We start from the raw sequence: 23,764 nt of genomic DNA on the forward strand, positions 1-23,764 counted from the left end.
ACAGATGTCGATCACTGCATTGGAGAGTGGCCTAGAGTCCTCAGGGGATGAAGACTCGGCTGTGCTGCCCCCTTCGGGGGGGGGGGAGGGGGGGGTGGCGTGATCGAGTCTAACCCAAAGCTGACAGCCATGCTTTCCTGGGCCGCTGAGAGCTTTGGGCTCGAGTGGAATCCTCCACCGTGTCCCGAACATTCAAGGGTGGATGTTTGATATCTTGGGGTGGGGCACTGGTAGTCTTTCTTCCTGGAAGTGCACAAAGAGGTTCCTAGATTGTGGAAGGGACCTTTTTCTGCCGACGAAAGTCACTACACGCTCCCTGAGACAGACGATGTTCACCTTGGTGGTCCAGGAACGCCATCTCTGGCTTAACCTGGCAGATATGAGGGAGACCGACAAATACCGTTTTCTCTACTCACGATCTCCCAGGATGGCCTCTTTGCCTCTCTCATCCCCCTCTTTTATCGCTAGCTGGCAGCTCGGTGCCGTTCGAGGATGCGATGCCTTCTCATGCACCCCATGCCGAACCGTGCAGCCAGATGAGTGTTGCACCGTGCACTTAGACCCCACTCCAGGACGCTATGCCTTCTGGGTCGGGTCCCTGTGCTCCACCTTGCTGCCCACTGCGGGTACCTCTGTGGCCCCACTGACTCTGCTTGTACGGTTCTACAGCCCCTACTTCATTGTACCCAAGAAAGATGGTGGGTTACGGCCAATCTTGGATCTGCGTGTTTTGAATCAGTCTCTACACAAGCTCCCGTTCAAAATGCTAACACAGAATCCCCGAGATTGGTTTGCCGCAATCGACCTGAAGGACACATACTTTTTATGTATTTAGCAGCCATATCACCCTGTAGCCCAAGACTGGTTGCCCACTGAAGCTAAGCAGGGCTGAGCCTGGTTAGTACCTGGATGGGAGACCTCCTGAGAAAACCAGGTTGCTGCTGGAAGAGGTGTTAGTGAGGCCAGCAGGGGGTGCTCACCCTGTGGTCTGTGTTGGTCCTAACACCCCAGTGTAGTGATGGGGACACTATACTGCCAAAAGAGCACCGTCCTTGAGACGTTAAACCGAGGTCCTGACTCTCTGTGGTCATTAAAAATCCCAGGATGTCCTTCGAAAAAGAGTAGGGGTGTAACCCCGGCATCCTGACCAAATTTGCCCCTTGGCCTCTGTCCATCATGGCCTCCTAATCATCCCCATATACTGATTGGCTTCATCACTGTCTCCTCTTCACCAGTAAGCTGGTGTGTGGTGGGCGTTCTGGCGCAATATGGCTGCCGTCGCATCATCCAAGTGGATGCTGCACATTGGTGGTGGTTGAGGAGATTCCCCCATCTATGTAAAGCACTTTGAGGTCTCAGAAAAAGCGCTATATAAATGTAACAAATTATTATTATTATTATGTCTTGATTCTCCCTTGACACAGACCGTTCTTAAATTTTGCGTTCGAGGGTCGAGCATATTAGTACAAAATGACAACCTCTGAAACCTGAATGAAATCACTGCAGTTTATTGGCAGATGGTGTTTAAGCCACAGCCCTACAGATTTTCTGCTGATGGTGTGAATAGTATCACTGCAAAAAATCTGTAGAATGGCCAAGCTGCAAAGCATGAATTTCGAAAAGGAGAATTAAAAACAAAAAAGGAAGGAAAGAAAAGTACCGTATGGGAACGTTTTACTGAAATAGTTAACCAGGACGAATCAGGTAATGAGTAGGCCTATTTGATATGTAACGGCTGGGAAGCGCTGTGTGTGACAAACTAATAAAGCCTATATTCAGCCTTTGCTTGGGATGAACGCGGTTCATTTCTTGTGTGTGGTTTTCGGGAAGTTGCAGTGTTGGAAACAGTGACATTTTATGTTTGAAGGGAGTAAAGTCTGTGTTTAGGCTATTAAGGAAATGCAGTTTGGCCAAAGAAGAACTTTTACTTTAAATAGCTAAATGTTCATCTTCTTCAGAAACCTTGCCGTAGCAATTTGCACTTGTGCTAGGATGAACAGTAAAATGATTTGAATTGCCTAAGCCATGACTAAATAAAGGCTTTGTATATATATTTTAGGGCTGTGAAAAGATTAATCGCGATTAATCGCATCCAAAATAAAAGTTTGTGTTTACATAATAAATGTGTGTGTACTGTGTATAATTATTTTGTATATATAAATACACACACATGCATGTATGTATTTAAGAAATATTTGCATGTATATACTGTATATATTAACATATAATTTATATTATATATACATATAAATATTTGTATATATAAATAACACATTTTTCTTAAATATATACATGCAAGTGTGTGTATTTATATATACAAAATAATTATACACAGTACACACACATTTATTATGTAAACACAAACTTTTATTTTGGATGCGATTAATCGTGATTAATCTTTTCACAGCCCTAATATATTTACTTAAATTCTCGAGTGCCTTGGCTTGATACATTTTTTTTTTAGTACATTATAGTTAGAGACACCTAATATAAAGCGGGACCAAAATATGTAATGCCATCCAAATTTTAATATATTTTAGGTAAGCTAATAGTGCATCCAATGAGTTGATATTAGATATTTAGACATTAGATAGAAAGTACAATTGTGTTGTCCGCATAGCAATGGAAAGTAGATAGAACCTTGCAGAACCCCCAAAGGAAGAAGTCTTTTACTAAAGGTGGAATTTCCATTGCTAACTGAAAAAGATCTATCACTGAGATAGGATCGAAACCATTTCAGTACCTTTTAAACTTACCAAATGTTCATGGTGGGAAATGAGGATATTGTGGTCAATCATATCAAAGCAAAGGCTGCACTCAAAGCAGCACCAGAATTACATCATCTATAATAGTGTGGGTTTAGTGGCATTTCCAGACATGGAATGGTCTTGCACACTTTCTCTGTGCACTTAAAGGGTTAGTTCACCCAAAAATGAAAATTAAGTCATTAATGACTCACCCTCATGTCGTTCCAAGCCCGTAAGACCTCCGTTCATCTTCGGAACACAGTTTAAGATATTAGCGTAGCGCGTCTGTGTTGTACGTCACACGCATCATACACATGACCAGCGTCGGCCAATAGTGAGTCTACGTGTGACGTACAACACAGAAGCGCTGCGCTATTACACTACGTGAACTCACTCGAGACCCAGAGAGAAGGAAATGAATAATGGAATAAAGTCGTTATTTTTGTTTACTTTTTGCGCACAAAAAGTATTCTCGTGGCTTGATAAACTTAAGATTGAACCACTGTAGTCACATGGACTACTTTGATGATGTCTTATTACCTTTCTGGACATGGACAGTATACCGTACATACATTTTCAATGGAGGGACAGAAAGCTCTCAGACTAAATCTAAAATATCTTAAACTGTGTCCCGAAGATGAACGGAGGTCTTACGGGCTTGGAACGACATGAGGGTGAGTCATTAATGACTTAATTTTCATTTTTGGGTGAACTAACCCTTTAAGTGCATGCTGCACTTAAGTAAAGATTGTGCGTATTAAGACACGTACATAAAATCTGAACAAGGTGGCACACTTACTGTAAATGTATGTTGAGACACACCTCAAAGAGCAGTACATAAGTGTCATTTGCCAATAAACTGGTCTGGCATTATTTTATACAGTTCCCATAGCATTAGACAAGAAAGAGATTGATATTAAGCGAAACAATATATTTAAATATTACCTCTCCAAAATACATTCCCTTCTGATATTGTCCAACCACTTCTGAAAGGTCATCACTCAAACACTATAAAATATGCATAAAAAAAACATTTATTATTATAAACAACAACAACAATGATTAAAATAATCAAATTATAGGCTGTATTTTAATAACAAAGTTTTTTTCTTATGAGTGTTACCGAGTTTTATAGTTCAGTAGTCAACTAAAACGCCTATTACCGCCACGGGGACCACTGCCGCAATGCCACGCCGTTAAATACAAACCAGGCACATGTGACACTAGTTGGTGCAAAGGGGGGGTTTGCAACATTGTTCAGTAAAGCTTGTAAAGTTTACTTGTAAATGAAGATAAAATAAAAATAAATTACTGGTTATAATAATAATAATAATAATAATAATAATAATAATATAGCATTGTAAAATCAATCTCGGCGAATTATATCATATAAATGCTAAATGTTCCAGCTATTTGACTTCTGTTACAGTGAAATATTACAGTGACGGCAGTGCATAAAGTGTGATTACTTTTTATCTACAGTACTAGCCAGATAAGGTGTGCATTATAAACAAAACTTTTGAAAAGGTGGATTACTCTTAATGGGGATGAGGGATATAGCCTAGTTGTCTAACACATGGATTTATTTACTTTGTCAATATTATGACAGAATAATTGAAAAATAAAATGTTTGAAACTACATTTAACAATTCACTGATGTATTTCAACAGGTCACGCATATTCGTTCACTATCAAAAGCTACACTCGATGCTGCGTTTCATAATGCTAATCAGAACATTCTTTGTTCGACCGGTTGTGAAGCATGTGTGGCAAACACACCAAGAATTTGGCTAAAAATAACCTCTGACGGTGACAGGGCCCGACATTAGCCGCTTTCTGACCAAGTAGTTACAGGAACTTAGTTCTAGGAACTGTCCACTTCTACAGGGTGTCTACAGATATGAACAAGTTAAATTTAAGACTTTTTAAAGACCTTTTTAATGCCACTTTGAATGAAATTTAAGACCAAACCTGTGATGGAAATACACATTATATTACATGCGTATATATTAGGGGTGTAACGGTTCACAAAATTCACGGTTCAATTCGATACGATACACTTGTGTCATGGTTCGGTTCGGTACGTTTTTGATACAGCATAAAGAAATTAATGCCAGAGAAATTTCCTTGATTTAAATTTTTTATGCTTTTTTATATTAAAACTAACATCATAAAGTATGATTTTTTTTTTTTTTTTTTTACTTAGAGCAATTCTATAGCTACAATTGACTATTCTTAAGAGCATATAAAACAAAACAGCTCCTTGGAAAAAATGAAATGTCATATTGTAGTAGTTATAAACAAAGGATTATTTTAGTTCAGATTAAAATTTGAGGGCAGCAATTGTATTCATAATGTCAAAATAAAACCGACGTGTTACTTGAAGGCATTATAGCCTACTATTAACCAAACGTCCATGGTTGCAGTTAGTGTTACTACAGTAAATCCATGGTGAATGTTACTGATCTGTGGACACTGATAGTTCATTCATGGCACAATGTTTCTTCCTGGTTTCCACGTCAGCGCTGTTTGATCCGTTAATAACGGAGAAATGTGAATGTTTCTCACTAGATCTCGCAGCGATGTTATTACTTCTGTCAGTTCTGTTCTGTGGCGAATTAAAATGCTTTCTTTACTGCATCTCTTATTAGCGCTGTGTAGTAACAGTGTCGCATGATCACGATCGGCTCGCGCTGCACTGGTCCAAACTGATAAACGGTCCTTCAACCACACAATAACGAGCAGATTCGTTCCGCTTGCATTACGTTTGCCATTTGATGTTGGGCAATGTTGTGGTCGCGCATTATGAGCGCGCTTGCCACGCGCAACACGCCTACATTTGAAATAACAAAACAGCGTTACAAGAAAAAGCCTACATTATCATTATCAATAGCTGTTTATGTAATAAAATCTGAATCATTCTCGCGATTCGATGCTTCACTGGTTATTTGACGGACATTAGGTCCGTCAGACTGGAGAAATTTTAGCGGTAACATGACCAGAAATATTTAAGACCTATCGAATCTGAATTTAAGACATTTTAATACTTTGTAAGGCCTTTTATTAGGAAAACTTTATTTAAGACATTTTAAGACTTTTTAAGGACCCGCGGCCACCCTGTTCTAAACAGTTCTAAGAACTACTCTCCCCCAAACTCAGTTTTGCTGTTTGCGTTCGCACTGGCCAAGCGGCCATAGGAACTAGTAGGAGGGGTAAGGGCGGTTAGTACAGTACTGTTTATTATGTTATTAGATAAAACTGTTATAGAAAGTAGACAGTATATGAAAAAAAGGTTATTAGCCTATGCCGTGTGGTTGATGTCCAGTGTTGCTAGCTGGGCAGATAAACATAATCATGTTTGGCTTGGTCCCCTCAAAGTTGCGTTGGATTTTCTCTTCAGCATAAAGGTTTAGAGACCCATCTATCACTGTTTTCCATGTTTGTATAGTTAGTTTCTGGAGTAAATATAGGCTATAATCTGTGTGTTTACATTCTAGCTGTTTTAAAAAATGGCGGGTGCTGGTGTTCCGCGTGCGTTCGGTCAATCAGCGTACACTAACGTCACGGGTAGTTCCTATAGTGCTGGTTTAGACCCTACTCTGAAGTAGGACCTAAATTAGTTCCTCCAAATGGAGTTCCTAGAACTAAAATCGTTCCTAGTTCCTACGGTGCGAACACGCCGACATCCGGGTACTTTAGCCAATAGTTCTAGGAACTGTGAAAAGGTTCCTCCGGTCGGAAAGCGGCTATTAACGCAAGTGGATTTTTTGAAGGGGCAAATGAGAGTGAATTTTACTTGCCCGACAGGACAATTAGCCGACAAAAACAAATCACGCCAAAACATAACTAGGGAATCACCAAACCGCGAGAATGATTCTGCATTCATTTAGTATAAGTGGCGATTGATAGTGAATAATAATATAATGTACTGGCGGTAACAAGGTTGTGCTGTTGAGGCTCATGCAGCCTCTCGAGGAGAAATGGAAACAAATGAGCGCAGCACACACAAAGAAACTCAGTTAACATACTGCGGTAATAAAATGTATGTGGAGTTTTTATATTTATAACATGATACAGTTCAGCAACATCGCATGACCAAGAGTGCTGAAAACCACCATCAGGGTTCCTGCAGGTTTCAGTTAGTCAAATTTAAGACCTTTTTAAGACATTTTAAGACCATAAAGATTGAAATTTAAGACCTACACGACACGACGCATTGCCAAAAAAATATTCAAATCAAAGAATTCATTTTATTTCAATGAATTCAGTAATTGAAAAAGCATTAACTTAATTTACAGATAAAGCAATCACATTAGTAACCTTCCAGACCCAACAACGCGTGTCAGAGAAAAGAACAGAATCAGATATAATTTTTTTTATAGAAAATTGTACTTTGCATATTATAGGCCTACTGTAAAAACACATAATTAGTTGATTTTAGCTGATCATAGTTGATCATAACTAGAGATGAAATGGCATGAACATTTCATTTAATTATTATAGTGCCAAAAATTACCACTGTTATCACAGAATCCTGTTCAAAAAGTACTAATACTACACAATGAAATCAATTCACCAAGTTTTATGTCGAAAAACAGCAAATAACAAATAAAATTAGCATCAATACACACTAACATAAACATTAAAATAATACGATTAAAAATGATAGCCAGATTTTAAAAGTGTCTTGCAACATGTCATATACTAACATGTACAAGTTCAAATAAAGTTGACAAAAAAGGTTTTTATAAAAAGATAAACCTCACATATTTCAGACTTTAATTTATCTTTTTTGACTCATTCTTTTTCTAAAAAATGATTTACTGACATTTACAATACAGTTTAGCTTATCTTTTATTATTAATAGTAAAATTCGGTCAGATTTTCCCGTGGCGTCTGTCGTTGCTATGCAACCGTGCCCTGCGCTCTCCACAATGACAAAAAAGTTTTAGTGGCTAATGGATTTCCACCGCCGAAAAACGCTTGCTGTAGCTCTGTTACAAGATTTATTTACGGAGAAGAGAAAAACACCGGTAGTGTTACCGGTGCACCCGCATCCTTCATGTCTTTTTTCATGTCGCTGCACCTGGAAAAAAACGAGCGCGTCGCTTCAATTATAAGCGCGCTTACCGGCGCCTACATTTGAATGAACTTGAGCGCGAAAAAGACGTGTTATGTGAACTGCCTCTTGGCGAGCGACTTCGATACTTTTTTGCTACTTTGTAATAACTTTCTGCGGCCAGCGTTTCTGGAAATGAACGAGGGTAAAATCTTTTTAAGACCTGACTAAATGAAATTTAAGACCGTGGATGAAAATCTGGCTGTTTTTAAGACGTTTTAAGGCCTTAAATTTAAAGTTCAGAATTTAAGACTTTTTAAGACTTTTTAAGACCCCGCGGGAACCCTGACCATGATTGAAAATGTGACACTGATTTCATATGACAGTTCAATAAACAAGTAATTAATATTAAGTCACTTACATTTTAGACACAATATTGACTGTATTTGTTCTATTTCAGCAGCGAAAATAGTTTCAAACAAAGATCACAGCAGAACCATGACGCGATTGTTGCACAGATGATAATATAAAATACATTTACATAAACCTGATCTATTGTTAATGCTTGTCAATTATCAGCACAAATCATTGGTTTATGAAATTTAGCGTACAAAACTGTTGATTCCTCGGCCAGATATGATGCTAACTTTGCTTAAAAGTGGATTTTCCCAAATGTGTGTTTTGATACAACAATGAGGTTTAGTTTGTGTTAGCTTTAATTTCAAAACCTACAAACATAAAACAGAGATTTAAAACTTTTATAAAGAAATTAACTTTATATGCTCACCTGACATGTTCCTTTAAGAATGAAAAATAGTTCTCTTGTGAGAACATTACTGTACTGGATGATTTCCCCTTTAGGAAAAAAGTACACAACTGAAGATAAAGCAAGGTCCTGTATAAATGACTGTCCAGCTTGTGCGAAGTAAGGAATCTGTAAGAAGGAAAACATTTTTTTTTATTAATGAACCAACCCTCATGATCATAATATTCTCTGGCAAATGAGTAAAAAGGTGGCACCTCAAAACATCTTTGAGGCTCGAGATATACGGCTACTCGAATTCTGAGCAACAATACAATGTAAAGATTCCAAATAATAGACTTGGATGCAAAATGTTGGCCTTTATTATACAGAAATTTGCTGTTGGTGTATTAGCCTAAAACAGGGGTCGGGAACCTTTTTTGACCAAAGAGCCATTTTTTTTCATTTTTGGTTAATGCATTTTTCCAAAAGAGCCACAGTATATATATATATATTCTTATTAAAGACGTGCTTTTTTTCAACAAAATAAAAACAGTAGCCTAGCCCAGTAATTATTAGGTCCATAGACAACTAAAAATAAACAAATATTCAGCAAACAATAAATAATTTGCAACATTGAGTTGAGTTACCAACTGATGAGCATAAATCCTGTGTGTGTGTGTGTGTGCGTGTGTGTGAGAGAGAGAGAGAGAGAGTGAATACTCGACTTGGCATTTTGATATATTTCTGTGTTTATTTGGCCGTTTAGGCGCAACCGAAGACAAAGGCTACTATGCTTGTCCGTGTTGCGCTCGGAGCGCGTGCACAGCATCCTGTCAGTAGAATTCAGTTCTCTTTCGCGACTTATCGCGCTTTTAATATTTATTTTCAATATTCTTTTCTTTCTCATTCATTCATGTTTTGTTATTAATAACTTCAAACAGAACGGTCAACTGAAATCTGCGCGGATTATCAACAATACGACACATTTATAGGACATAAAAGGGTATGTGCGGCAAAAGTGAAAGTAGGCTAGGTGAAATGTTTCGAAATGTCTCTTTGCACAGCAAAGCACCCGTTTCAATAAAAGATATATTAAAGTTTATATAGCCTACTTTCACATTTTCGCTGCTGTTCTAAAAATGGTTTTCGCCACTTAAACAAGCTGCAGCTGCTTGAATCCCAGTGCAGGAGCTCTAGGTTACCACAGAAACGTAAGCGGTTAGTTGATTGCTGTGGTGACTCGTGACACTTGCGAACAGCACTGAACATGCATTTTTGACGGTACAACTTGAATATTTTCATTAACTTCGGTAGGCTGTACAACAAGGGAATGCAGATGAAGGGCAGCCTGCCTACCCCCCTTCTGCTCTTCTCATTCTCCCCAAAGAAAGCCTTTGCAACCTGCCAGATTCAGTGAACATGAAGAAATGGATATGCTGTCTATCAAGGCCTTGGGCAGTAAAAACTGGTCATGTGCTCCTTCCCTCGGAGAGGGTTTCTGCCACCGAAACAGATCTTTTGAATGTCCTCTTTTGCAAGGTCGAGAAATTAAGACTTGAAGATCTGATCTTGGCTAGATTAATGCTTTCTGCTGGGTGCCTTTCTTTCCCAAATAGTACAATGAGAATGTTAAGTTTCCCTACTTTGAAAAACCCAGATGTCTGGAGTATCTTTTTTCAACTTTACTTAGTGTGGTTATATATTGTAGCCCAACTTTGCGGCCACATGAAAGCTTGTCCATCCGAGCCGTCAGTGATATAAAGGGATGCCTCACCAAGTATGTGATGTGCAGCTTTTGCAGCCATTACTTTCTGGGCAAGAAAAAATAAGTTTTTTTTTGTGGACTTTAGGACATTGAAAACATACATTAAGGATTTTTTTTTTTCAGAGAGGTCACTCAGAATTACTTTTAGAAGCATTCATGAACAACTCAGGCGGAGCTTTAGAGGAATCTGCCAACAAACTCTATTTGGATTTCAGAGCTCCCATAGCATAAGCTGCTGATGCAGCCTCTCGTTCACTCATTCAAGTAAACTGGGTTATATACAAAACCCATACAAGTTTTTTTTTGTCTGTCTGTATGTTTAAAAAAGTGTTGGTTAGTGGTTTTAAGAAACAAAAAAAATTTACTTTTTGAAATTCATTTAAAAAATACTGACCTGTAACAGAAGCTCTCCTCTCTCTGCCATTATGACATTCTGTTTAAGTTCTTCTGGCAAGTCATGCATTATAAAAGGTCCTCCTGGGAAAGCTTCACCTCTGATAAAAAAAAAAAAAAAAAGATCCATAAACAAGGCTTCTCAAAAAATTGTCATATCATATTCATGTCATATAGAAAATCTGATGAGCAGCTGAAGTGCAAAATTATGTCATCAAAATCCATATGGGTGGTAGGAAGAGAACACAGAACGCATTTTGTAAAATGCAAAGTTAAAGGTGGGGTAAGCGATATTCAGACACAACAACAAACGTGTAGCCAATCAGCATTAGGGGGCGTATGACGGTGGAGGAGAGAAAACAAGCAAGAGGGAGATTTGAAGAATGACTGTAGAAAGAGAGATGGCTGAGAGACATTACAAAAGAGAAAAGCTCATAAGAATATCACTGGAAAATGAAGGCTTATGATCAGGAAAGAGCTTTAGGACCCACATTAATTTTAGATAAGCTTTCCAGCGCTGGAGAGAGCGGGAAGACCTGAAAACAGACGCGGAGGTTGTATTGATTCTGATCCATACGTGAGTCAATAAAACAGCTGTTTCGAGTGTCATTTGTTTCTCTGAAGCTGCTGTGCTGTTGTTTGTATTTACTCTTGTGTACTGTACGTTCATTTTTTTGTGCTTCCTTGTCATTCTTCACTTTATTTTTCGTGAAGCATTATTTTGTAGCGCTTCTGCTACAATAAATAGACATCCACTCTTGCATTGAGTGTGTAACAGAGGCCAGTTAGTGAGAATTGTGCAGGCTGACTGCTAGTGTTTACTGAATGCAGTCCTTGTTAGTGCACTCAGCTCGCATGTCAGCGATCGGGCTTCGAGACCGACTCGGAGCAGTGGAGGGTGAGCTTTGGAGACGGAGCAATGAAGAGAGGAGTGTGTTTGTTTGGGTTGATTTCAAATATCAACAATGTTCAGCCACGACTTTGAGAAATAACAGAGTGCAGCGCTGGACAAGTTTAGAATCGCTGAGTGCGAATGCGGGAGGGAAGATACTGATATGTGCGCGGGAAGCGAGAGAAAGAAATGACTTGTGGGCTCCTGCAAAATATAATTATCTAATAAAAACAGAACACAGAAGTCTGTAACTGGGGATCTGAAGTGTTGTGTGTGTGAAAAAAAGAAAAGAAAAAAAGATAGCCTACAGACACCAGAACCAGACAGAATCTAGCCAGACCGGGACTGGAAAATCTGCGTAGACTAGTGATGTCACATATGACACTGTAGCTTCAAAGCGTGTATCAAGTTCGCAGAACAATTTCTCATGAACAGGCATGTGATTGGCTAAGGACAAAAAAGCAGGAAAATATACTGAGACCCCCCCATACAGAGGCAATCATACATTTCACAATTTCACAATTTTATATTTATATATGAATGTCAATAATTCAGAAGTGTGTATATTTATATAGCCTACACTACACTACACAGAAATAACACACAATTAAATTATGCTTTATATTGTGCAGGCTAGGTATACAAAAATATAGGCTTTTAACCCTCTGGGGTCTGAGCTGTTTTCTGGGCCCTGGAGGTGTTCTGACATGCTCTGACATTTGTGCTTATTTCTGTTACTTGTGACATTTTCATGGCTAAAGTCTAATTACACTGTATTCAGCACAAACCCTGCTACAATAATATATCAACAGCATGTGTGTAAAAGTTTGTAGTTTTGAGATAATGACATTTATGCGTGGTTTGTGAAAATACAAAAAAAAATTCTCACTGAAATAAGGTCATGAAACCCATACTGATTATTTCTTAACAAGACTTTTGAAAATTGTATGACGTAGCCTAGAATATTTGCTCTAAAACTATGTGAAAATCACCCTGACTGCTCATTCAGAGAAGACAATATATTGATTTAAAATTTTTACGACGTGTTTTGTGTGAAAAAGCAATATGCGAAGGGGCGGATCATCTCATTAGTATGTAAGGCTTTTTACACCTGAGAAAGACAAAGACACACCCTAATGGCCCTATTAGGAGCTTATCAGGGCCCATCATTCTGACCAACCTTGCACAAAGAATGAGGAGATTAAAAAAAGAATGGCTTTTAAAATTGTTTGGATTTATTTACAACATAATCCAAAGATACACAACAAAAAAAAAAACACTTATTGATAACAATGATCCAAAGAAAGAGACCTTTGTGCCATTCCTAAAAACATTGTACATACCTTTCATTTCCAAGGTGTTTGATTTTCACTTTACCATGTTCATGTACAGAGACATGTACTGTGAATGTTGAAGTCAGCAGGACTCAGTGGCATCTGGGCCCTGAAAAAAAAGAAAAAAAGAAAAAAGTGAACATACTGATATCAAGAGAAAGGCCTGCACGATTTTGGGAATACATTTGAGATTTTTCTGGTTAAAATTGCTTTTTAAAATTCACAGAATACACACACACACTCACACAAATGTTTCCAACAATATATTATATAATGAACACAGGTTTGTTGTGCCTTGTAGGTATAGGCTATGCGCAGTGCTGCATAAAATAATAACAATATAGCAGCCTATATACATTTTCAAAAAGATTTCAGTAACAACTAAGCTAGAGAAAAATATATTGATTATCATGTTACTTCAAATGTTTCCATTCGTTATGATGATATGAAATGAGATAATAGTAAAACATGAAGCCGTTTGGAGCGTTTTGCTTTTCCAAAATATGATGCATTCAAACGCGATCGCGTTTAAAAATATGATACATTCAAACGCGATCGCGCTCAAATATAATTATGGTTAGGCCTACCATATACATATCTACGTTTGAGCAGATATCCACAAACACAGTAACAGTAAACACGGGTCTAAATATTATAATATTCACCATATATCTAGCAACAGTTCAACTGCAATGTGAAATTTATGCAACAATAACAAACTAATATGTAAGAATTTCTTACCTTATCTTTCTTGTCTTGAAATCGCATTCTTCTTCTGGGGTAAAGCCAATGTAAACTCACGTCTTTCAAACTCGACGAAAAGCAGACACTGATGAAGTGTTTTGTTTTTGAGGTAACGAGCGCGTTCGCGTTCCATGTGGAGATTTGCATGTGAATATCTTTTGCGCGAGTAGGCGTGGCCAAATTAAAAATAATTAGGAAGCGTTTGAGAAGCTGGACATCTTGTTGGTTTTATACAAATTACTTAAACAGAAAATATTTGTTTTCAGTTTGAATCCGATCATTTAAAAGTACACACTTAAATGTTTATAAAGGTATATGGCTCATAAATGTGTGACAAGTATTCGCTGAGTTTTGTTTCAGTTTATAGACGTGCTCAAGAAAAAAAAGTTCACCGCGACGGAGAGGCAGAACGCACACCCTGTTTATTTTCTTTATGTTTCAAAAGCACAATGTTTTGATTTGATTGTAAGTGGACACATACAAAAGTAGAAATATCACAGATTCTTTTTTTATATTTATTTTTTCTGTATGACCATAAATGACGGAGTAATTTAAGTTTAAAGTGCTACAATGTAAAAAAAGTCCAGCAAAACGCGGGGGCGCGTTTGCCGACCTCAGAGGGTTAATAATCTTTCAGTGCGCAAAACTATGAAAATATGAAATGCTTCAAAACAGAGCGCACAAAGCGTGTATGCGCATCGCGGGTGCGCATTTAAAAGTTCACGGCACAAAGCGAAGAAATGTCGAGCGCACAAATCCTAGTGTCTATCTGTCCAACAGTTTATTGATCATTTGTTTCTTCACAGTTTTAAATTCCAGTTATTGTGCGTTTGATGCCAATTCATAGTCCTTGTGATGTGTGATCTAACAGGCACACGGTAGCGAGTCGTTTAAAAACAGCAACAAACTCCAACAAAATGAAGTCATTTTATGCAAATCCACAGCCTTTTCTCTACAGATCAACCATTATAATGTGAATATCATATTGGAATACTGTTTGAATTCCTGTTGAATTCACGCTGTTTGAATACTGAATGGAGAATGATTGACAGCCGCAGAGGAGGGAAAACGAGTTTTCGTAAACTTTAATGATGTAAATAGACTTCTGTCCCTCACATTAAGCTATGAAATAGGCTTCAGATGAATTTGTCACCCAAACTGACGTGAAAAAAGCGGGAGGCGCCGAAAAGCGCGCTGTTTGCATCCCTGTACTTGGAAAGGAAGGAAAAATGCATCTCTTTGCCATCTGTAACCATGGTGACGTGCCGCCCGGTGTGGCCCTGTTGCGCGGGGACGGCGATTGTGGTTCCATCCCGGGTTAACATGGTGACGGCTGTGAGATGAATTATATTATCAGAAAACTGAACATTCAGCGTCACAAAATTTATTTGTGCTTAATAGATAAAACAATGGTGCTGCGCACTCGGGTTTATGGCTGCTGCAAATTTGACCTGCCACATGACGGCGCTGTTTTCGACACTCTTGATGCTTCGAATCTTTTCCCGAAACAATCAGAGAAAAGCTTAAAAGATTTAAGAGGCTTCTCCATTCTCCATCAAGGAACACATGAGAATGAATTAAAACAAACTAAAAGTCCATGATAACTAAGACAAACTGAACATAACTGTGACACCTATGGGCTTTTGCGGGCGGGAACGGGACATAACGTTAAAGATTTGGGCAGGAGTGGGATAAAATCAAACATATTTTTAGTGAAAACGGGCGGGAGTGGTACATAATTTTGTGGGCACGGGATCGAAAAATCCATCCTGCACAGACCTCTTGATTGAGCGATCATATGAGACATGATACATTTCGGTAAGTTGTACTGTATTTTTCAACATACCTTTTGATGTTCATGCATGTTTTTTGTGCTATAACTTGTCTCAAAGTGGAAGAAAAGACTTGCGCTCTGCGCTGCCGCTTGAACTGAGTTGCTACAATGATCTGTCACGTCACATTTAAGAACGTCAAAATGTCATTTATCGTTTTAATTTCGGGATATGGATGAACTGTGTAACTTTACGTTACACAAAAACATCAAAAGAAAAACAGGCGCTTTTGGGTACACAATATCCTTATAAGACGAGAGGAGTTGGGAGAATCTGTCACTATGATTAGACAGTTGACGTCTTTTGAAGACAACTTTTATTCATACTTTCGAATGAATCAATATCTGTTTGTTGCATTTACACGTCTTTTACAAGCAGATGATTTCAGCATGCTATGTTTCGAGCGCATCTAAACAGTGAATCTAGCTAGTATTGTGTAATCGATCTAATCTAACAGTGAATTTAGCTGACGAAGTCAATAGTGGAATAAAAACAACGCCTAGTCAACACCGATGAGATCATTATGCTAGCAGTGTTGTTTTCGTCAACGATGACGATAACGAAATGATTTCGTTAACGCACCTTTTTTTTAATGACGATAACGCGACGATGACTAGCTAAAAATGGCTCTAAGGTGACTAAAACATGACGAGAAGTTTTCGAGTTTTCGTTGACGAGACGAGACGGAACGAAAATTATGAGTCTGACGTTCAATTAGGGTTGCCAACCGTTCCGTATAATACGGAATCGTCCCGTATTTGACACAATAAAGTCTTGTTCCGTATTGAACTGATACAGAACGCACTTTGTTCCGTATTTTTGAGAATCAATTCAGTGCAAATCCATGACAGACACATAGCTTCTAATATGTCAGACTATGAACGAAGACATTTGTAGGCTATGAGAAAAAAAACCCGACGGTGCGGTAGATACTAATTTCTCCCCGTTTGTCTATGATCAGCGTAGCGTTTTTAACATCTTGGAACATCATCAGAGAATGCCCTTTTAATTGGTCGTTTCAGTCATTGTGAGTCACGTATCGTAGCAACGATGACGACAAGTGACAACAGCGGGAAATGTAAAAATGACTACCTCCGAGCAGCCGGCGAAAAGAGAAAAGAGCAAGATGTAAAATTGAATGGGAAAATGACTAGCAGCTACCCGTGGCTGGAATGCGTGAGGGACAATGAATACAAGGCCAATTGTACCATATGCCGTCGCGTTTTTTCTGTTTGTCACGGCAGAGTGTGTGATATTAAGCAGCACGCATCAGGAGAATAATTCTATAATTAGATTAGATTAATCTAATAATTCAATATTGAATAAGTTCGCACATAAGGCTACAAAAAACTGTTGTGTTTATTTTTCTTCAAATGCAGTCTAAGCCGATGAGTTTTGAATGTTATATGTTGTATTTGTTTAAGTAAAAAATAAAACGTATTATAAACTAAACAAATCCATGGTTCATTGTTGGCAAAATGATCATGATAGCCTTTATATTTCATGTGGTTCAGTCTTGTATATTGATTAGTAGGGGTGGGGAAAAAAATCGATTCTTAGATGAATCGCGATTCGGGACGTGGACGATTCTGAATCGATTCACAAATGTCAAAAATCGATTTTCTAAAAAAAAAAATATATATATATAATAACGTAACATTGAAGGAACGCAAAAGGCGGAACTCTGAAGCGGACGTGCAGTGCGCGGACAGTCTGTGGCGTGCACATAACAGAGACGCGCACATAACAGACACATGATGGCTGAGCGCCAAATCCGAACGGCACCAGAGAATGTCTTCGTTAAAAGCTAACGTATGGAACATTGGCAATTTCATTGTGATCTATTTAGTATTTTTTTGTATGAGAGCTAATTTCTGTATTGTTTAGTTTTCACATCAATATGCTCTAAACCGATCTGATCTGTATGCAATATGTGCAATGCCAGTCACAAAAAGTTACATTTTGACTGTAAGTTACTCTCTGCAGATGTTCATTCACTTTCTATGCTATTTTTGATTGTGGTATACAGCAAACATTTCAAGTCATAACTCTTTATTATTTAGTTGTGTATAAGTCAAGAGCGACTTTGTATGTTACTAATTATTCAGAATATGCATAAGTCCACAAGCATTATACGTTATGATAGCTTCTGGTACATAATTCTATATTTTTGAACGAAAACTGTTTGTGAATTTGCTACAGCAAAATGTTTATTTTTTTTTGTCTGAAGGATTATATTGCTCATTGGAAATTACAAGAGGATGTTGGTTAGAAGTCTATTATTAAATGCTAGAGATTCAGAATATGCTGAAGATTGTATTAATTTACTACAAGTACGCTGCTAGTACAGGCACACATTTATTTTCCTGTTGGTTCTCAGCAATGTTGGGACATATGCTGGCAAATGTAACCTTACAGTTGACTTGCCAAATCACCTCCATTTGTTTTATTAATACAATTAATATAGGAAGTATTGGAAGTAAGTTCGTTATGGGTCATCATAAATACTTTGCTTTAAAAGTACCAAGTAAAAATATTTTTTCAATGTTTTTGATAAAAGGCACTTCCCTGAGAATTGAACTTAATAAATGTGAAAAAGACACTTTAATGTCTCCGTTTGTCATTCTGTATTGCAAAGCAGATGAGAGTAGATCATGATCAGAAACCTGATTAGAAATCATTATGAATAAAATCGAATTGTTTTGAATCAAAAATCTTTTTGAATCGAAAATCGATTTTGAATCGAATCGTGGCCTCAAGAATCGGAATCGAATCGAATCGTGAGATGGTAAAAGATTCACACCCCTATTGATTAGGCTTACTTTGCTATTCTATAAATATATAGGCCTAATAAGTTGTATTATAATATGCTATAAGGTATGAAATATATTTATCTAAATGTATCAATTAGTTTCCACAATATTCACCAGAAGTCATCATTTCAGAGGTTATTTTTCAAAAAATAAATTATGAATTGCAACACTTGCTACAACCTGTCAAACCTGAGCCCATTTCCAATACTTTTTAACCTAAATTAATTTGTTAAAGACTACTTTTTTTTTTTTTACTAAAATTGACTAAAACTTGACTAAAACTATCAAGTTTATAAGTGACTAAAATGTGACTAAAACTAAAAAGCATTTTCGTCCACAAGACTAAGACTAAAACTAAAAGGGCTGCCAAAAACAACACTGTATGCTAACCTGCATATGATCTCATCGTTAATACTTCTCACCATTTATTACAAGGGTATGACCGATTGTTTTCCATATACACATTTTTGTAACGTATCCTTAAAAAGGGGATTTGACTAGTCAAACAGTGGTGGATTTTTCGGTACCTCTGCGATTAACTTCTTCACAATGTCGTCTGCCATTTTAAATGCACGAGCCCTTTAAATTCGAGTGGATTCTGTTTGGCTGTGAGTGTTTTATCGTTTGACAGCTGGAAAAAAATCGTTCTGAAAGTGATCCCAACGATATCGTTCTTCATATCTTTATCGTTATAGTTGTGGTTTAACTCTGCTATTCTTTAATGTGGAGAACGTTTTTTAGAACTATATCTTAATTGTTATCTTTATAGTTATCGTCCTTTACTATCCGGCCTTTACTCCTAAAAGCATGAAATTAGCTTTTCTTTGTCTACTGCCTTTAATATCATGGCTCAAAATAAATGCTAGTGATGGTACGCGTTCTTGAGATGCCTTCAGTCACTTTGTATTGTAATGATGTAAACAGTGTAGCAATGATTTTCCAGCGTATCGCCTTTTCCAGGGGTCTTACACCAGCTGAAAAACTGCCATTGAGATGAATTGAAATGCTAACAGATAATCATAATGCTAACCTCCTTGACCATAACCAATGCTGCACATACAAATATTTAGGGATGCACGATATATCGGCCACCATATCGGTATCTAGTGGTCGACCGACATTGTTTTTTTGATGGCCGATGCCGATATCTTAGAGAGCAGGGTGGCCGATGGCCGATATAAAGCCGATATTTATATATATATATATTTATTTTAATCAATATTTAATAAACTATACATAAATTATAAAACAAATCTTTAAAATAAACATGTTTTTATACTTTAGATGGCAACTTCTTGAATCTGCAATCCTATTACAGTATTTTTCATAAAGTAATTGTTTAGAAATATATGAATATGTGAATAAAAAGAAGGTAAACACTGTAACAGGGCACTCAGTAATCTGGTAATTTCGTGCTGGTAATCATATTTTTTCAAATAAAGACAAGGTAACGCTAATTTTACATACAGCACAGTGAAAACGATATGAATATGACACAGTTGGCAACTGGATATATCACAGATATGAACCTGACACAGTGGGCAACTGGTTATATATCAGCATATTTTAAAATGAAGGATTTAAAGTTTTTCGATCGCGTCTCCTGTGAAGCTGATCTTCTGCTCGCATTCACTCACTTCGCACGGACCGACCGTCACTTGCAGACAGTAATGCACACTTCACAAGACATCACAGCTGGATTCCATTAAATCTGCAAGGTTTGTGAAATTAAATGTTTATTAGATATTCAGAGATTTGTTTAAATGACGTAGATGCGCATTTGCTGAATGTTGACGGCAGATGAGAAAGTATTTTAGCCTGATTGTTTGCCTTTTCTGTTAAAAATAATATAAAAGCAAACGCTTTACTTTACTTTACTTACTTCGCATACCATTTACTTTCTTTGTTTACCAGTTCTGTCTAACAAAGTATTAGATATGACTGACAGAGATCGTAAATGAATGAAAACAGAGAATGTGAGTGAGCGCTGTTTGATCTGAGGAGCTGCCGTTGCCGTTCTCTTCTGGCGCTGGTGTTCTCAGCGCCGCCCGCCAAAATAAAAGTCCGGAGCGCCGTCAAAATAAAAGTCCCGCTTCCAACACATCAAAAGTCCCGCTTCCAACACATCAGCCAATCAGAAAAACGTATCGGCCGATGCCGATATTTCAAAAATGCCAAATATCAGCCGATATATCGGCCTTGGCGACATATCCCGACATATTCCGTCCTTCGGATGAGACGTTAAACCGAGGTCCTGACTCTCTGTGGTCATTAAAAATCCCAGGATGTCCATCGAAAAAGAGTAGGGGTGTAACCCCGGCATCCTGGCCAAATTTGCCCCTTGGCCTCTGTCCATCATGGCCTCCTAATCATCCCCATACACTGATTGGCTTCATCACTGTCTCCTCTCCACCAGTAAGCTGGTGTGTGGTGGGCGTTCTGGCGCAATATGGCTGCCGTCGCATCATCCAAGTGGATGCTGCACATTGGTGGTGGTTGAGGAGATTCCCCCATCTATGTAAAGCGCTTTGAGGTCTCAGAAAAAGCGCTATATATATATATAAATGTAACGAATTAATATCGGTCGACCACTATCGGTATCGGCCGATATCGGTTCATTTTTAATGTTATCGTTATCGGCCCAGTAAGAAAATTTGGCAGATATATTAAAGCTGATAAATAATGTATTATTTCCTTCAGCTGAGACTCTGCGCACTGATCAACATAGGGGGTGGTGTGGCGCAATGGATAAGACACATGCCTTTGGTGTGAGAGACCCGGGTTCGAATCCACTGTGAGACACCAATGTGTCCCTGAGCAAGACACTTAACCCCTAGTTGCTCCAGAGGCGTGCGACCTCTGACATATATAGCAATTGTAAGTCGCTTTGGATAAAAGCGTCAGCTAAAAAGAATAAATGTAAAATGTAAATGTAAATCAACATGATGGTTTTGAATTGCTTGAAATATGACTGAAATCACTTTAAAAAAGGAAAATACGGTTATGTGCAACATGAGCAGCTCAAGTCTGTCATATCGGCTACATAAAACTATAACGAGAAAATCATAATTGTGTGTTTGGGACATGGCTTTTAGTGAGACTTTTTGGTATCAGGCTCTCAAAAATGATATAACAATTTGGATTTTAGGTTTATCGCCATTCAAATACAAAGAATCATTGGTTTTCGGTATCGGCCAAAATTCTCATATTGGTGCATCCTTACAAATATTACAATGAAAAAGGACAAAACAAGATAAACATACTGATATTTGGACCACAGGAGATTCATATAATTCATAACTCTGATCTGTAGGGAAGGACTGAAGTCATGTCGCACCATGAAGTGGTGCATTTCTGAAAAATGACTCTGGAACTTCACCCTAAGCAAAAAAGAAAGAAAGAAAGAAAGAAAGAAAAAAAGCATCAATATGTCCATAAATTGAGCTAAATTACTGAATCTTATTATCAGAAAATGTATTCACAAAAATTAAACAGTTTGCAGTGAGAACCAAAGAGAGAAGTTTACTGCTGTACAAAGGCAAAATGCAATAGTGGTACTGAGAAAAATTGATTAATTTCTTGATTGATTTAAACCGTTTTCACACCCCATTTTCTCAGAATTTCAGCATAGTGACCCAGAATGTCAGTCATAGGACAGAACATAGTCCAATCTCATTCAATCAATAAAATGTCAATAAAGTCATTCAATAAATTGTAATAAAATGTATAACTTTGTTTTGCCCTTGTACTACAATATACCTTACTATGCTAAATGAGCTTTTGCTTCACAAAAAAAAAAAAAAAAAAAAAAAAAAACTCGATTAAAATTAGTTTCTGTAGTCAGAAACATTTACCTGTTAGCATTTTCACCAGATATTGTGGAAGACATCTGGCTAACTATATAGTTTAAAATCAGCAAGCCAATAAGACCAACAACTGCTGCCAGACATTGTTCAAGCAAAGAGCCAGGCACGTTGTCTCCATATCCTGAAAAATAAAAATTGTGTCATAATGCATTAGTCAACTTTGGTTTCATCTTTACTGGTTCATAATAATGTAAGCACCATTTGTCTTGGTGACAGGAAATATAAAAAATAATTGGAATTTCAAATTATGGCTATTTTATATGAATGTTTTGTTATCTACTTAAACCAAAACATTAATTGAGATATTAGTAAGCTAAATATATTCAAAATCATAATTTATAGAGTACTCTCTGTCAGGAAGTCACTGTCATAAAGTTTCAACTTATGAAAAAAAATTAAAAAAAATAGCTGCAAGCAGCAACTAACGGGGTTCAAGTGTTTTAAGACCTTTATGCCATCTGTGCTGTTATGATCTAGGCCAGTGGTTCTCAAACCTTTTAGAGTGGCGTACCCCCTGAGGCTTTTAACATCCTTCTGCGTATCCTCTGGAGTTGCACCTTTTTCAGTAAGGGACAATATTTGCCCCTTTAAATCGATTTTTAAATCAACCTTTACAAATACCTTAATAAAAGAAATAATGCTTTAAAAAAAAAAAAAAAAAGTTCAATAGAGGAATATGCAGTGATGGTAAAACAAACTGATGCTTTGAAATATAAAATTACAACCGCCAGTAGGTGGCGGAAAGTCACTGTCTTTATTAGTGAGTCATCGAGTCATTAATTCATTCAGTAACGAGGCAAGTGGCTGTAATTATGAATGAATCATTGACTCTCACGATTTGTTCAAAGCCGCAGATTCGTTCACAAGCACTGCTGTGGCTTTCGTTTGAGCTATTATTTTGTTTCACAAAATACTGACAATACTGTTTTTTGATCATCACTTAATATCAATACCTTGAGCTGTTGTATAAAATCACTGTCACATTTGCAGTCGTGTGGATATTTGTATAATATGTGATCAACATTAAACACAGGAACTCACGCAGGGTACGCCTATGTATCTGTATCGAAGAGAGTTTGAATATTAAATCGATCTCAATGCACAGTCTAGTGTCTATATTTGTTCTTCGTGCTAGTAAGTACTAAATCCCCACTTTTACAAAGATAGGCTACATTGTCGAGAATGGCAGTATAGCGCGATTTGCCAAGGCAGCATAATCTGCACGCAACCTATACCCCTTTTCCACCAAGGCAGAGCTGGTGCTGGTTCGGAGCCAGAGCCTAGTTTCAAATCGGTTCTTTGTTTTTCCACCGCCAAAGCACCAGCTCCGAACCAGTAAAACTGGTTCTTAAGTAGCACCAAATCATTGCAGGGTCTAGAACGGAGCCAAGAAAGAACCGCTTGCGTCAGGGGCTGGGGGCGGGGTTACCGTGACCAACAAGACGAATAGAAACTTGTGACCGCCATTTTTAAATAGCAGCTAGTCGAGCTAATAGCAGATTGATTATAATATCCGTCTATGTAAGTTACGGCGAGCTGCACGAACGCGTTGGATTCCGATGTATTTTTGCAAA

General features: G+C 37.7%; 1 protein-coding gene across 1 annotated transcript in view; it reads right to left on the minus strand.

Annotated features, from left to right (window-relative positions):
- cngk (cyclic nucleotide-gated potassium channel) overlaps positions 1–23,764 on the minus strand; it is a gene marked incomplete at both ends in the record, with an annotated part of 109,638 nt that overhangs the window by 30,468 nt on the left and 55,406 nt on the right. Inside the window, 5 exons of the mRNA XM_084387755.1 lie at positions 3,693–3,755; positions 8,594–8,740; positions 10,711–10,810; positions 21,588–21,704; positions 22,179–22,311. Of these exons, the coding sequence (XP_084243881.1) occupies positions 3,693–3,755; positions 8,594–8,740; positions 10,711–10,810; positions 21,588–21,704; positions 22,179–22,311 (560 nt within the window). The remainder of the gene's footprint in view (positions 1–3,692; positions 3,756–8,593; positions 8,741–10,710; positions 10,811–21,587; positions 21,705–22,178; positions 22,312–23,764) is intronic.

The sequence above is a fragment of the Rutilus rutilus genome (genome assembly GCF_951802725.1).
Source record: "Rutilus rutilus genome assembly, chromosome: 18".
Taxonomy (NCBI): Eukaryota; Metazoa; Chordata; class Actinopteri; order Cypriniformes; family Leuciscidae; genus Rutilus; species Rutilus rutilus.